General features: G+C 40.2%; 1 protein-coding gene across 1 annotated transcript; it reads right to left on the bottom strand.

Annotated features, from left to right (window-relative positions):
• Positions 1 to 3,046: 3,046 nt before the first annotated feature.
• On the bottom strand, positions 3,047 to 10,211 carry exd1 (exonuclease 3'-5' domain containing 1). Its single transcript, XM_042501489.2, has 11 exons — positions 9,945 to 10,211; positions 9,408 to 9,476; positions 9,274 to 9,307; positions 9,107 to 9,183; positions 8,904 to 8,977; positions 7,827 to 7,913; positions 7,620 to 7,724; positions 7,450 to 7,530; positions 6,556 to 6,699; positions 6,275 to 6,466; positions 3,047 to 4,105 (listed from the first exon to the last, which is right to left on the bottom strand). The coding sequence occupies exons 1-11, from the start codon at positions 10,072 to 10,074 to the stop codon at positions 3,395 to 3,397; spliced, it is 1,704 nt and encodes a 567-aa protein (XP_042357423.2). The 5' UTR covers positions 10,075 to 10,211; the 3' UTR covers positions 3,047 to 3,394.
• Positions 10,212 to 14,368: the final 4,157 nt, after the last annotated feature.

Below are 14,368 nucleotides of genomic sequence, written 5' to 3'. Positions count from 1 at the left end.
CAAGTTCTTCCAACAAGCCAATCAAAAAGGTCGCGTCTGGCCAACATTGCCACCTCTGGCAAAAGCAACTATCCGAATAAACAAGGCTAGTAATTAGCTGAGAAATGCCCATGTGGCAGGACTCAATCATGAGTGCAAATTTAAAAAGCTCACAAACAATCTGATTATTGACAGCCCAGTGGTCAAAACTGTGTTCAGATTTCCCCTGTTCTGTGCAGTAACAGAGAAATGCACCGTGATCTGAGTGTGCAGTTTGTCAGCAAACTCAACGATTAATTTTAATGACATTCGTATGGCCGCAAACCAGCTACTCCTAACAAGGTGCCATTTAAAGGGAGTGGTTATGGTAAATTATCCCTCCGTTCTTAATAATTAACAAAAGCCTATTAATTATGAACATATCTGTAGCCTAACACTCATCAAGAGGAGGCATGGTTGCCTAGGAGCATCATGTTTTGAATACCTTGTCGCTTCTGTGTTGTTGGTAACTGGAGCCCCTGCAGTATTACAGGAATATGGTGCAAAGTAAATAAGGCGGTGGGACAGGGGGACGCAGTACCTCTATTTTGGGTGCTGTCAGGAGGGCGTCGAGAGCCTCTGTGATCAATAATGCAGTCTGGCACGTGTCCAGGTGGCTTTGTTGCCTATTACTGTGTGGTTTAATAATAGAAATAACACCTCTGATTAACCTAGGGGGTCTTCCGAGTTACACTTGTGTTTCACTGACTTAATTTTATGAATTTTTAGTCATTTTATGTCACATTGTATTCATTTTCTATATCCTTATGGTTGTTTTGAGTCTCTATGTTGTAGTTTTTTGTCTCCTTGTGGTTATTTTGAAGCCCTCTTAGGTAATTGTGTGTCTTACTGACGTCATTTCATGTATTTTTTTGGCCGTTTTATGTTGCTTTGTAATAATTTTGTCCTTGTGTTTAATTTGTCTCCTTTAGGTAATGTTGTGTCTTATTGAGGTACTTTTATGTATTATTTTGGTAGATCTATGTTGCTTTTTAATTACTTTGTGTCTGTGTATTTGTTTTGTGTGTCTTTGTGGTTGCTTTGCCAGTTTTTGTAGTTATTTTGTGTCCCTTACAGTTCCTCAGCATCCTATTGTGGTTATTTTGAGTGTCTTCCTGGTCTGTACTTGTTACTTTGAGTGACATTTTGCAAGCGAAAACCATGGGGTCCCCTGACACGTTGGGCCCTTGTGCCTGTGCTCGGTAGGTCTGTTCAGTAATCCATCCACAGGCTGTTTTGTAACTTTTTTCACAAGAGACTATATCTTCCACCTCAAAAAAAATGTGACTCTGCCAATAATCATTATTTTAATAGCTTAGTACTGTAAAAGGGTATGTTTATGCTACATCAGGTAACCCTACACATTATAGGCCCAGTTTAATATGCAACTCAATTTTATTCAATATATGTAGAAGGGGGTCCCTGCTCTGTCTGTTTTTCAGCTAAGGGGTCCTTACCTAAAATCACCAGACCCCTGTTTTAAAGTGATGATCATTGTTCATGGGTGTCCTCTTTCCACTACACCTTTAGCAAACAGCAGGCCTCCAGGTTCCCACTGCTCAGTCAAAACAATAATTGGCCTTACACAGTCGAACCACCATTTTCGGATGCTAAATCAACACAGCTGGACATCCTAAAGTTTGTGTTTATGTCTGCGCGCTACCTTTCCGACTTGAGCCTAAAAATAGCGCAGCAGCATCCTGCTGTGATGCTGAAGGTGCAGTCATCTTTCCCCTCTGAAGGACACAACACTGTCTGAAGTTTGGGAGCAGGGGGAGTAGGGGGGGAAGGGAGGGAGGAAGCGGTGACTACCGTGTGACAAGCGCCCTGTTCCTTCCTCCCAGGCCTGAGAAACAGGAAGTGCTGCACATAAGGCATTATTGTGACTGAGAGGAAATGCAAGGTCCTCTAAATTAAGAGCCCCAATCTGGTTGTCAATGACAGGAGCCTGTCCTCCACAGCCCCACAGAGACCTGCCCCCCCCCCAACACACAAACCACCTCCTCCACAACTTCACTACTGAGTGACGCAGATATATAAAACAATCTCTCACTCTGAAGCCATAAAAGACTTCTACGTGTAATAAATCCTAAAAACGAATACAGAAAAAGTCAATGCAGTTAAAGGTATTAACTTCTGGAAGATTTGAGTGCAGCAGCTCTAAGATAACGTCCAGCGAATCAGCTTAAAGATCATGTGTTAAACCTTTTGTTCCCCACTGAACCCACCCACATGCAGATTGAGCAACAACAGCATTTCAGAGAGTTAAAGGAGGCATATGGGAAGGATCCACCCTGCTTGTGTTCAGCAGAAGCTAAGGAGGAGCTGGTTGCTAAGAGAGATGCAAGGCTTTGTGCCGGGCTGCCTCCCAGTTAATTAAAATCCTACTTTATCTGTTTCATGCTTTCAATTAGGAAGCTCTGGAAAGGGCCCAAGCCTCTGCATGTAGATAACCATAGCAATAAGATGTGATTAATACAGGGGGGCCACTTGCGCTGCAGCAATGTCCTGCTGTTGTGTGTAAGGTTTGTTTTGATCCTAAGCACCAACCTCTGATGATTCAGGAAAAAAATGGCTGCGGTGCCTCTCTGCAAAGTCTGCACAACACCTCAAGCAGCAAATTAGATGGATAAGATCTGCTTTTGTAGGACATGGCAGGTGTTGGCCACCTGTGATCATGTACATCTGAACTGCAGCAATCACTGAGGCTGCAGACAGTCAGTATCACTGTTCAGTCTGTGCCAAGTCTAATGGTTTTCTCTGGTCATCTGTCATCAAACGAAGTGTCAGCTAGCAATGTTTTTGCTCAATTAAGAGCAGATCCATCAATGCCCGTCTCTGCTTTTCACAATCAATTAACTGCAACACAGAAGCCAAGCTGTAGCGGCCATAAATCACACTCAGCTTAGCACATTATGGTTTAATGGGCATGTGGAGCTGTTTTTGTAGTTTGTGATACAACTGCCAAGGCTATTATTTCTTGTCATTTTCTGCATGACAAAAATACACAAACTCTTGAATTTCTGAGTATAATATAATTTATCTACGTTGTAGTTAAGAGTGCAATTAATTTGCACTCAAACCGAAACAAAATTGGGAAAGACAGAGGCAAAACACTTAAGAAATGCAACATAAATAACAAACCAGGCATGTGTTTTGTCTAAACAATATGATTATATCTAAGTAAACTGGCATGCACAACCCAAACAAAAAATCTTTTTCTCTTTTTTTCCCCTCAACAGTCCACAAACTGTTGGTATCAAACAAGCCATTACTCAAAACAGAGTATTTACTGCCATCTACTGGTAACATTAGGAAATCACAAACAATGGAACATCTGTGATAGCAGTCCTTATTTGGCTTTCTAACACTTTCTTTAATATCTGAAAGACCTGAATGACTGCGTCAGTGAAGATGTGATGGGCTCGGGGGTTGATGTCAAATGTTCTCCTGTCATGCCGAAAGCATCCTTTCGCAGGTCATGAGCACTGGGGCCAGCAGGCTGCAGCAGCACTTCATGGGCAGGTGTATGGTTTGGGCAGGAAAGAGTCATCCCCATCTTTCCAGGAGTTATCATGTCCTCCCTGCTCTTACTGGAGAGCTGATCTTGTAATATCTGAAGAAGGAAGCCTCTTCCAGCGGGTAAGGCTGGTATGGACGATTGCTTTTTCCCAGAGGGTCTTCCTCTGCCCATTATGTCCATGAGTACCTCTTTGCGCCCTCTGCCTATACCTAGAGACTGGTGACTGTAAATCGACTGCACTGAAGCCTCAGCTGCTGGGTCAGGGGAGGCATGAGCATCAACAGATAATGCATCAGTGACTCTTGGAGGGCTCAGGGGTGTCTTGTGAAGGAGCGGGTCCACTTGTGTGGAGGAAGGTGATTCTATAGGCCCAAAAGATTCCTGCTGTGTCTGGCCCTGCTCCTCCTCTGCAGGTAAGGTCTGAGATGAGGGGTGATTTTGGGGGTTGAAGCGAGCCAGCAGTCCACTCTCTGTGACTGGGTACTGGTCGGCGGCCCACTTCTGCCGCTCACAACGCATTTGCTCCAGCTGCCTGAGCTCTCTAGGCAACTCCAACACACTCTCCTGAGGATGCAAACAGGTAGACTGTTGAAGCACTTCTAAACTACAATTTTTTTCCCGACGCCAATATTTACAGGTTAGAGCAGCCACACTGCTCGCATGGGCAGCATGGCTCAGGTACAGTGCCGCTGCTGCTCAGTAGCAGAGCATCTAAAGAGTTTTGCCATTTTTTTTCACGCACATGGTTTTCAGTAAAAATTAAGTGAAAACGGTCTTCTTTGGCTGCAGTTTCAATGTCTACATCTGCCACAGACAAAAAATATTTACAGTTAACTCAACACCGTTTTAAAAATAAATGCCCTCTGATGATGTTTCTGTTTCTGCGGACAGAATCCTTTTAATTTATTCACAAAAGGCTATTTATTGTGAAATATTTGCAGGACCGTGTTTTTTAAAATATAGTGTCTTGCAGATCTCCATAAATTAGTGAAGTATCAACTTTTTATTGTGGGAATACAGTAGTTATTACACGAGGCAGCTCTGTAGGAGTAACGCTGTCTGCATGCAAGCTGCAGCAGTTCAGTGTGGTGGCCCTCAAAATGCCGGTGGCCAGGCAGTGCAGCCTGGGCGTTACAGTTTTAGTAAGAAATTCCCTACATCACAGGTCAGTGAGAAAGCACTCTCAGGGGATACAGAAATTGGCAGTTTTATACTAAAAAAGTGATTTGATAGTGATTTGATCTACCTGATTTGACTCACTAAGACTGCTAAAGTTACTATAAGTAACTTTAAATAAACTCTGAAATAGAGGTTAAATAAAGAATAAAATAAAACAAAACAAAATAAAATGGATGAAACAATTCCAGTCACAAACATGGTTTCAATGTTTATACCCGCATGTGAGTATTGTATCAAGATAAACTTGAAAAATATGTGAAATGTTTTTAAATGAGTATCAGCCAGTTTTTTTTTTTATGAAAGCAATACACAAATCAAAGCAGTTTAAAGCCAACTCAATAATCTCATAGACAAGGACACCTGCACATCTGTACAAAACTGCAGTAAGTCTATTGGGACTTGTGTTGGTTTACCTGTTTAGGGCTGAAAATAAAATGGAAAATTGTAGAATTACTGCCTTTCAGTTTTATGCTTTTGCAAACCAGTCAAGTTACAGTTTACATTCATGTCTGTCCAGACTCATGTGTAGCAGTGACAGCTGAAAATACTTAAAATATGGATGCTGTTGCAAAGAAGCTGCATATTCTAAAAGATGGATGCTTCACGCACATCTTTACCAAAGCAGCACAAGGGATCTATACAATCAGCACCGTTTCATAGTGGACACCCACGATTCATGTCAGCAATTCAGTGTCTAACTAAATGTCTTCCCTTCTGTTCCTCATTATGATTCGGATGAATGGCCAGAAAAGTGTTTCTGCAGAACATTATGATGTCACAGTGAAACTCCCTTGATGGGACAGATAGATGTACTTGCGTACTGACAGATGGACAACCCAAAACCATGCATCTGGCAATGGCTGTCACCAGCGCAGAGGAATACAAATTCTGGATAAAATGAAAAAGTAAGACATTTTTTTGGAAACTGGGTTCCTACTTGTTTAAATTCCTGTCAACATACACTGTTATAAAAAAAATCTCTGTCCAAATGTAAATGCAAAAACACAATTGAACCACTTTTGAAAGCATGCCAAACCAACAGAAGGAGATATATCCATAACTCCAAGTCACCCAATAAAGAAGATGTTGGCCAATCAGCAGCCTGAAAAAAGATTTTCCCGGAAGTCTACCTGGAACAGTGACCTCCGTAGCACACTCTGACACCTCTGTTCCCCAATGTAGTGGAAAAGTAACTGTGCATTTATGTTGGAAACATGTAAAAAGTCCTGCTTGCAAAGTTGAGAGCAAACATCTCAAGCTAAAATCTTTATTTTTCCCTGTCAACATGTCAAAACTGAAAACTGAGTTTCTGAAAATATTCACCCTGGACAGAGTTTTACAAAAGTTTTGCTTTTAGTGATCTGAAATGCAGTTTGCTTGTGGACGAAAGGCCAAAATTCTTTTTTGTTTTTTTTTTTAAATAAAGCTATTTACAAAATTCCCAGTATCAGCGTGGACGTAATGCCCTGAAAATGTGTGCATTTGTATCACGACTGTTCTTTAGTTGAAGCAAAAATTGGAAAAGGAAAAAAAGGTCATCTATGAGTTACTCACCATGCTGACATGCTCTAAATCATCAGGCTCATAGTGGCTGCTGTTGATGTATGAATCCACCAGGGCCATGTAGTCTGTCATGAGAGTATCCAGCAGCACCAGTCTGAGCGGCTGAAGGTGGATCACCGACAGAGCCATCACCTTAAGCAGGGGTAGAGGGCAGGGCCGCTTGCGCCAGATCTGCTTTTCTTCCTGTAAAGAAACACATCAGTGAATACAGCACATACAGATGCAACTATATGGTAAATAAAGCCATCTTGGATGAGAATGGTGTACTGCACCATAGTGAACTGCGACTTCATCTGAAGGGATAAGAGCTGGGAGGAGGGCACCTTCAGATGAAGATGAACCACCTCCTGCAGAGTACTGACTCTGTCAGGGAGGAGACTTCCTGTCTCAGAATAGAAGCACATGACGTCTGCCACCTAAACACATGCAGAAAGAGAAGCAGGATATAAGTGACTTCAACTAAACATACGGGAGAGAAAGTAGGCCACTATACATACTGCGCATATGGAGAGGGTGATATGGCACTCAAACATTATCACAATATTTCAGGGTATTTTTGCAATAACAATATTCATGATATGACAAAAACCTGAAAAATATTATCATAAATTTCAAGAAAAACTATTTCAACAACATAAGTGCTGGAGTTTCAAATATCTACATATACAGAACAGTTTGCCTTCAAATATTCAGTAAAAACAAAACCAAAATCATCTCTCATTTCTTAAATTTGTAACCAACAGTAACTCAGAGTGAGACTAAGATTCTGTATGAAATATAACTAATACAGTGAAATAAAATAATCCACAAATTACACATCTTAACAGTTGCCAAATACAAAATAAGTACCCTTGAATCTCAAAAGTAGTGTATACATATACAATAAATCAACGAGCACTTCCCTCTCTGTTGAAAAAATCCTAAATGACTGAGTTGATGATTCAGTTCCACACTACTGTCACTCCAGTTTTTGGAACTCAAATCCTCATCTATAGAGCAATTTTGCTTTTAGACATGCTTGTTGCAATGTCTAACTGTATGACCACATTTTGTCAACAAATTGAATTTTTGCTATTATCACGATATGAATTTTTCTTATTGTATTAAAAACTATACCAGTATTATTGTGAACGATATGATATGGGACTGGCCTACTGCACATGTACCTGCGTATCAAAGACATTGATCAGCTTTACTCCAAACTGAGCCATCAGACATCCAGCAATAGCTCTGCAGTCATGAATCACCTGTACAAAAGGAAAATCAACATAGATGTTATGGTAATAATTATCACTGTGTGACAGAACAGCATTTGTTTTCTATTTACACTGCTCACCTTCAGTATGTGCTTACTTTCCAGGATCATGGACAGACCGTTCTTAAAGGCCCGAGCTCCAAGTAACAGTATATCAAACAAGTATACCTTGTTTTTAGTAGCAATCTAGATGAATGTAGAACAGTTTCAAGTTGTATTCTTGTTTTCATTCTTTTGATGACAGAAAACTGGAAGGACTCAAGGAAGCAGGAATGCAAAACTTCTCACCTGAAGCCAACACAGTCTCCCATGTTTATATACCTCGATTCCATCAGCTCCCACGCCGATCACATGCTGCTTTTTAATGTGCATCACCTGACAGATGAAAACTCATGATATTAAGTTTTCGAGACAACAGGTCTCAGTACAGACATGATGCATCTCCACCAGTATATGCTGTCGACATACACCAATCAGTCAAAACACTGAAACCACCGGCAGGTGAAGTTATTAACATTAAATATCAATGTAATTTCCTGCTGGTAAACCTTTGATACTGGCATTCATGTGGATGCCACTTGCTGTGTTCCACCCACTTAAATACCACTTCAATCTAAGTGCACCTCATAATGGGAACCTCCATTGGCAAGGTGCCCCCCAGCAGAGTAATACACCATGCCACACTGCAATAACTGATCAGAAATGGCTTGAAGGATGTGACAAAGAACTCAAGGCACTAACCTGGCCTTAAAATTCCCAAGATCCCAAACTGAACTCAAGCAAATTTGTGGGACATGCGGGTACATCAGAGGTAACCCAGATTAATAGTGGGGCCTCCTTGGATGGGACCTGGCTATGAACTGTCGAGGCATGAACCTGTCTGAGGGATGTCCTGTGGTGTCTGGCACTGGGTGTCGGCAGCAGATCCTCCGAGTCCTGTGGGTTATTAAGTGGGGTAACAGCACATCCGGCAGATGCTCAATCACACTGGAATCGAGGGAATCTGGAAGCCAGGCAGATGACTTGAGCTCTTTGCCACATCCTTCAGGCCATCTCGGAGCAGCGTGGCAGTGTGGCATGGCTCACTGTCCTGGTGTGCGGAGTGACTGTGATTGAGGAGTGCTGTTGCCATTAGGTGGGGGGGCACTTGGTCTGCAAAAGTGTCTGGATGTATGGAGTGTGTCTGGTAGTATGCACATGAATGCCAGGAAACAAAGTTTCCTGGCATTGTAATGAGATGATCAATGTTATCCACTTCACCTGTCTGCATATTTAATGTTGTGGCTGATCGGTGTATACATGCATACTGAAAATATGTCATTAAAATGATTTATGCAACAGAAAAGGAACTTAAAGTCAACTTACAGCAGATGCAAACTTCTCATGAAACTCATCAATCACCACAAAGTTGATGTACTCCTCTTCATCTTCATCATCATCTGTGAAAAAGGATCTTCACATTAGTGATTTAACATTTTCAATTGAGAAGACAGGATTCTGAAGCTGGATGTATGCTGAATTTTGAGTGTGAATATAGCTTAAGCGACAACATTAATTATTACACTCACCCAATGTGGTTTTCTTCCTGTAAGGCTGAAACTCTTCCACATTCAAGTGTTCTTCAAGGCTGTGGTCATAAATATTCCTGTGCAACACATTGCATGTTACAGTTCATTTCTGAGTCATGGCTGGCACAGAGTGTTGTCACAAAGATGATACTTTGCTTGTTACTTACCCACTGTCAGTTTTTGCTTCATTGATGAATTCCACTGTTAATGAAATTACACAAAACGGCAAGTCAGATGTCAAAACTTTTCATTAAAAAAATCAGTCCAGTCTTCACTTTTCAGATATCACTTATCAACTCACCATCCAGAATCTCGTGCCCGAAGAACATCTTTGAGCCAGGAAACTTACAGCCATTACTGCCATTAACAACTGAAACAATACAAACACACAAAAACCCTTTGAAACCTAAGCAAATTGTCTTGATTTCTCTAAAACACATGGGAAGAGGGCAATGAGCAACTTAAAAGAAATATTGCCCCCCAAAATAAAGACAAATTAATTACAGAAAACTGACACACACACACACACACATACACAAATAAATATATATATATATATATATATATATATATATATATATACATATGCGAAACATGTCTTGCCAAGTTGCTCAATGTCTTCCCCCCATTTTTCGAGATAAAGCAAACCAATTTGCTCCATGAAAGGTGTCTGAAGACGGAAAAGAAAACAGATGTCTGTCCAGATTCAAGGGTTAACACGTTTTTTTACGATACCAACAGTGATATGCTTTTAGCCTACCGTTAGCACATTACCCAACTGAGCTAACTCCGCAACAATGTTATGCTAACTATACACAATACAAGACATTTTACTAACCGTCCACCAAAACCAACGTTTTGTTGGGATTGATACGCTGGACGACACCGAGGTAACATGAAGTCTTGAGGGTCAGTTTAATGCGTTTTCCCTTGAGGATATTCAGGAACTGAACGTCATCCAACATCATTTTCGAGTGTTGTAAGTTAGTTACGAGTTGTTATAAGCACATTAAAACCGTGAAGCTGCTAGTTTAGGGCTTTTCTGTTAGCCACAGCAACAGCTAGCTGCTTGTCAGTGCGCTAGCTCTCGGGGGGAAGTGCTGCGTTCTTCTTCTATGGTTTAAAAGGCGCGTTGCTAACGTTAATTATGAGGTCAATGTTGCGTTCAAAAGCTTCGCGTTAATTTCCAGTCGTCTTCCTGTAAACAAAAATAAATAAAACGTAACAGGTCTTAACATTAATTTGAAAGGCAATATCTGTAGTATCTACTATTATATACTTTACTACAAACTGCATTCCGCCCATTTGTTTTGTGTAAAGCTACTTTTTGAATAATTACAAAATGACTTTGATGCCCCTCAGAATATTAAAAAAAGAGACTGATGGAGGTGGCCTTGAATGCGGCATGTCAGGATGAATATAATAATACTTGATGGTAATCTAATTCATCTAATCTTTGACGAAATATGAGTTGAATTTCTTTTTTTAAAGACACAACACGACACTACACAAGACAAGACAAGACATAAAGAAAAGATAAGATGAGCAGCTAAAGGGTCAGAAGCAAGAGAAAAATGAAAAACAAAAACTGATTTGTGTGCCAAAAAGGGATGTTACAAAAATAAAAATGATATAAAGTAAAGATAAAGTAATCTAGTATATACAGTAAATATACCTTTTACTTATAGAGATACTCTATGTTCAGGATTGATAGTTGCTCAGGATAACTGAAATACACACTGTGTGTAGTACATTTACTGTAAACATTCAATAGTGTTGTGTAAAGTCCAGTTGTGTTAAGTCAGACCACTATACCAAAAGAAAAGAAGGTTTATGTAATGTGGTCTCTAACTGATATGTGCTATATGTCTGCAATTTTGTTTTACAGTGTTGCTGCCCTTCTTGGTCAGGACACTGTTGTAAAGGTGATTTTTAATCTCAACAAGGCCTTTCCTGGATAAATAAATTTTTAAATAGAAAAAAACCTAGATTCAAACATTTTTTGTTTTACATGAGGTTACTGCTGAGATCTGATATGAGACCTATTTTTCTGCTTAGAGTAACGCAAAATATCCACCAGGGGGCGATCACTTTCCAACTCTGGAGCTACTTGCAAATCTCAAGTCATTTCGTTTCTAAGCAAGTTTGTTGAAATCTGACCATTTTCAGTCTGATAAAAACAACATAAAAGCAGCCATAAATTTTCATCCCCTTTACAATGTGTGTGCATGTGACCATTTTTTATTTTTCTGCGCACAGTGTGTCAGTGCCCTGAGTTGGCCTGACAGTGTTGTTTTTTTTAAATATATATTTTATGTGTTCTTTTTTAAAGAACACTTAATAACCCACAGGACTCGGAGGATCTGCTGCCGACACCCGGTGCCAGACACCACAGGACATCCCTCAGACAGGTTCATGCCTCGACAGTTCATAGCCAGGTCCCATCCAAGGAGGCCCCACTATTAATCTGGGTTACCTCTGATGTACCCGCATGTCCCACAAATTTGCTTGAGTTCAGTTTGGGATCATCTTATCATCTTTTATAATTTAGATCCCACACTGATTTTTGGGGAACGGTATTTCATTCCCATGTATGCTTAGTGTGTATTGTGGAAGTGACAAATAAACCTGACTCTGACATCATTAGAGAGGTACACGCCAGAAAATTTGAATATATTCTAATAGGATCCTAATCATTCATCAAGAACTCCCTCACTTCCCTTTTTACCTGCACTATAAAAACATAAATCACCAAGCTGTCGGCTGCAGCAGGGACTGGCTGACTACTAATTGGCAATGCCGCATATTTTGCAGCAGCGTCTGAAAAAGGACAGATGCTTGAACTGGTACTTGATGATTTTAAATGATCTGTATCCAAGTATGCAGAGGAAACAAATATTATATTTCATTTTTTACCAAAGAAAATGAAAATATAGATAATAATTTGAAGCTAATGCATGCTGATTATTTAAAATTAATGCTAAATTTCTGAGAATAAAACCATAAGTAACATACATTAAAAACAACCACCCCAGTGGCCACTTATTCAGAGATGATAACTTCATAAGAAACATTTGCATTTCTAACTTGACATGCAGTCATTTAGAGTGCATATTCTGATTAAGATGTAGAAACAAGATCCACACAAATGTATCACGTAATCCTGCAGAGCGATTAGTTGAACAGAATTGGATCAAGTTGCAGTAGAAGTGCATGTCTTAAGGTCTGCCTTTCAGTTTTCCTTATCGGTGTGTGGCTGTTGTTGTTTTAAGGATGGGTGGAGACTAACAAGCAGGCAATGGTCACAATAACAATCCACAAACAGGAATGTATGTGGCTTCGGTTATTTCTTGAAAAATCATGTGGCAATTGTTATTTATTTTTCATTTCATTTCTATCAACAGAACTGGGCTCAGTGTCATGCCAAAATAAATGAAATCAGATTTAGATGTGCCTTAAGCCACATGGGGGCAGACTTAAGGCATCACTGACTGCTCTGATAACAGCACTGGCAAAGAAAAGGGCGCAGACAAGCTATCTTATCAGAAGTAGCCAGCTGCTAATACACAGGTTCTCATGACTTCGCTTTGCCTGTGGAAACACATGAACTCAAACTGCTGCTCATCTGTGGCCATAACACAGGGAGGCACCCCATCAAAGGGAGGACGCTCTGAGGTGCAGGAGGCACAAGAGCTGACTCAGATTTAATCACAGCACCTTAAATGATTTTTGCTACGGTGTGTGTGTGTGTATGTGTGTGTGTGTGTGTGTGTGTGTGTGTGTGTGTGTGCGTGTGTGCGTGCACGTGTGTGTGTGTGTGTGTTGGTCTTCCTGAGCTCAGTTAAAAGTCAGTAAAAAAGGCTCTATAACAATAATCACTTTTGGTTAAACTGGATGTTTTATGGTCAAAGACAAGCTGTGACTCGTTGGATTTCCAATTTATATCCTATATAAGGGTTTTCTCATTATCTAAATAAAGCATACTGCTAAATCTGGTGTGTTTGCATGACCTTCCTTATTTGAGGAGTGTGTAGTTTTATGACATCTTAAAGGAGCAGTAAGTAGGATTTAGCTGCATCTAACTACAGACTGCAACATGCTGAAACTTCTCCCATGTGGCAAATGAGAACTCCTGGTTGGAATTCCTTCAGTGTTCACTGTTCAGGAGGTTCTTTTGCCTGGAGCTGAATAATCTGCAGGATGTCTCTTCCTCTTTAAAACACTCAGACAAGATTGAACCCAGTAAAAGCATTGAATAAAGCTCTTTCACACCAAAACGGGACTGGTACTTTTTAGAGACAATATTTGGTTTGTCCATTCTGGGCCACTGTAAAAGCTTGGTGGTGCAACATGGCAGATTACATGGAAGAGGACCTGCTCCCTGTGCAGATATAAACATCTCGTTCTAAGGTAACTTAAACACGATTATTTTTTCAATTGAATGAACACTAAAGAAAACATACATTATACTACATTTCTGCCAATAGATGCACCTAGATAAGGACCTTTAATATTCCAATGTTCTTAATAATCCATAATCACATGCTAAATACATATATATTGAACTTTTTATGCAAATATGACAAAAGTTGTTTTTAAAAAACTGTCACTTTATCCTAATAGTAGCACATCAAATAATCCTCATAGTACTCCCAATGGCATTTGCAAGAATGATGAAAACAACCAATCAGAGCTAAGAAGCCTTTAACATAGCTGTCAATCATGTCATGCAATGTCAATTGAATCAAATATGAATCAGGACTCATATTTGTCACCTCAAATGTTTGAAGAAACATATTTAAGTGTACTATGTAGCTGTGAAATAAGAATGTTTGCTGTGGTCTGTGGGCAGTGCTTTGTTTCAGCAGGACTGTGTCCAAAATGGTGGCTGGGTCACAAACTTTCTCATTTTGCATCTGAACAGTGCACTAAAACACTGTCTGCTTCTGAAAACATTTGAGGTGAGAAATAGGCGATGCAGTAACAGACTCTTGATTCATATTTTATCAGCGCTGCCTAGTTTGACAGTTTGACTGCAGTTCATGAGCAGTGATTGACATGATTGACAGCTGCTCTCTCTGAAAATGCCATGTGATTAGACCAAGTGTGCAGTCACAGGCTTAGATTATCTAAAGTCTGAAAGCAGAGCCAAGCCGAGGTGCAGAAGTTAAGGGTTGTCTCAGACCACTTGATTTATGCTCATACTGTAGTTCATTATGGCACTTTTGCCCAGTGATGCCAAACTTAAACTTCCAACCCGCA

The sequence above is a fragment of the Plectropomus leopardus genome, chromosome 14 (assembly GCF_026936395.1).
Source record: "Plectropomus leopardus strain MGB_pleo_1.0 chromosome 14, ASM2693639v1, whole genome shotgun sequence".
NCBI lineage: Eukaryota > Metazoa > Chordata > Actinopteri > Perciformes > Serranidae > Plectropomus > Plectropomus leopardus.
This window is presented reverse-complemented; position numbering and strand designations above follow the sequence as displayed.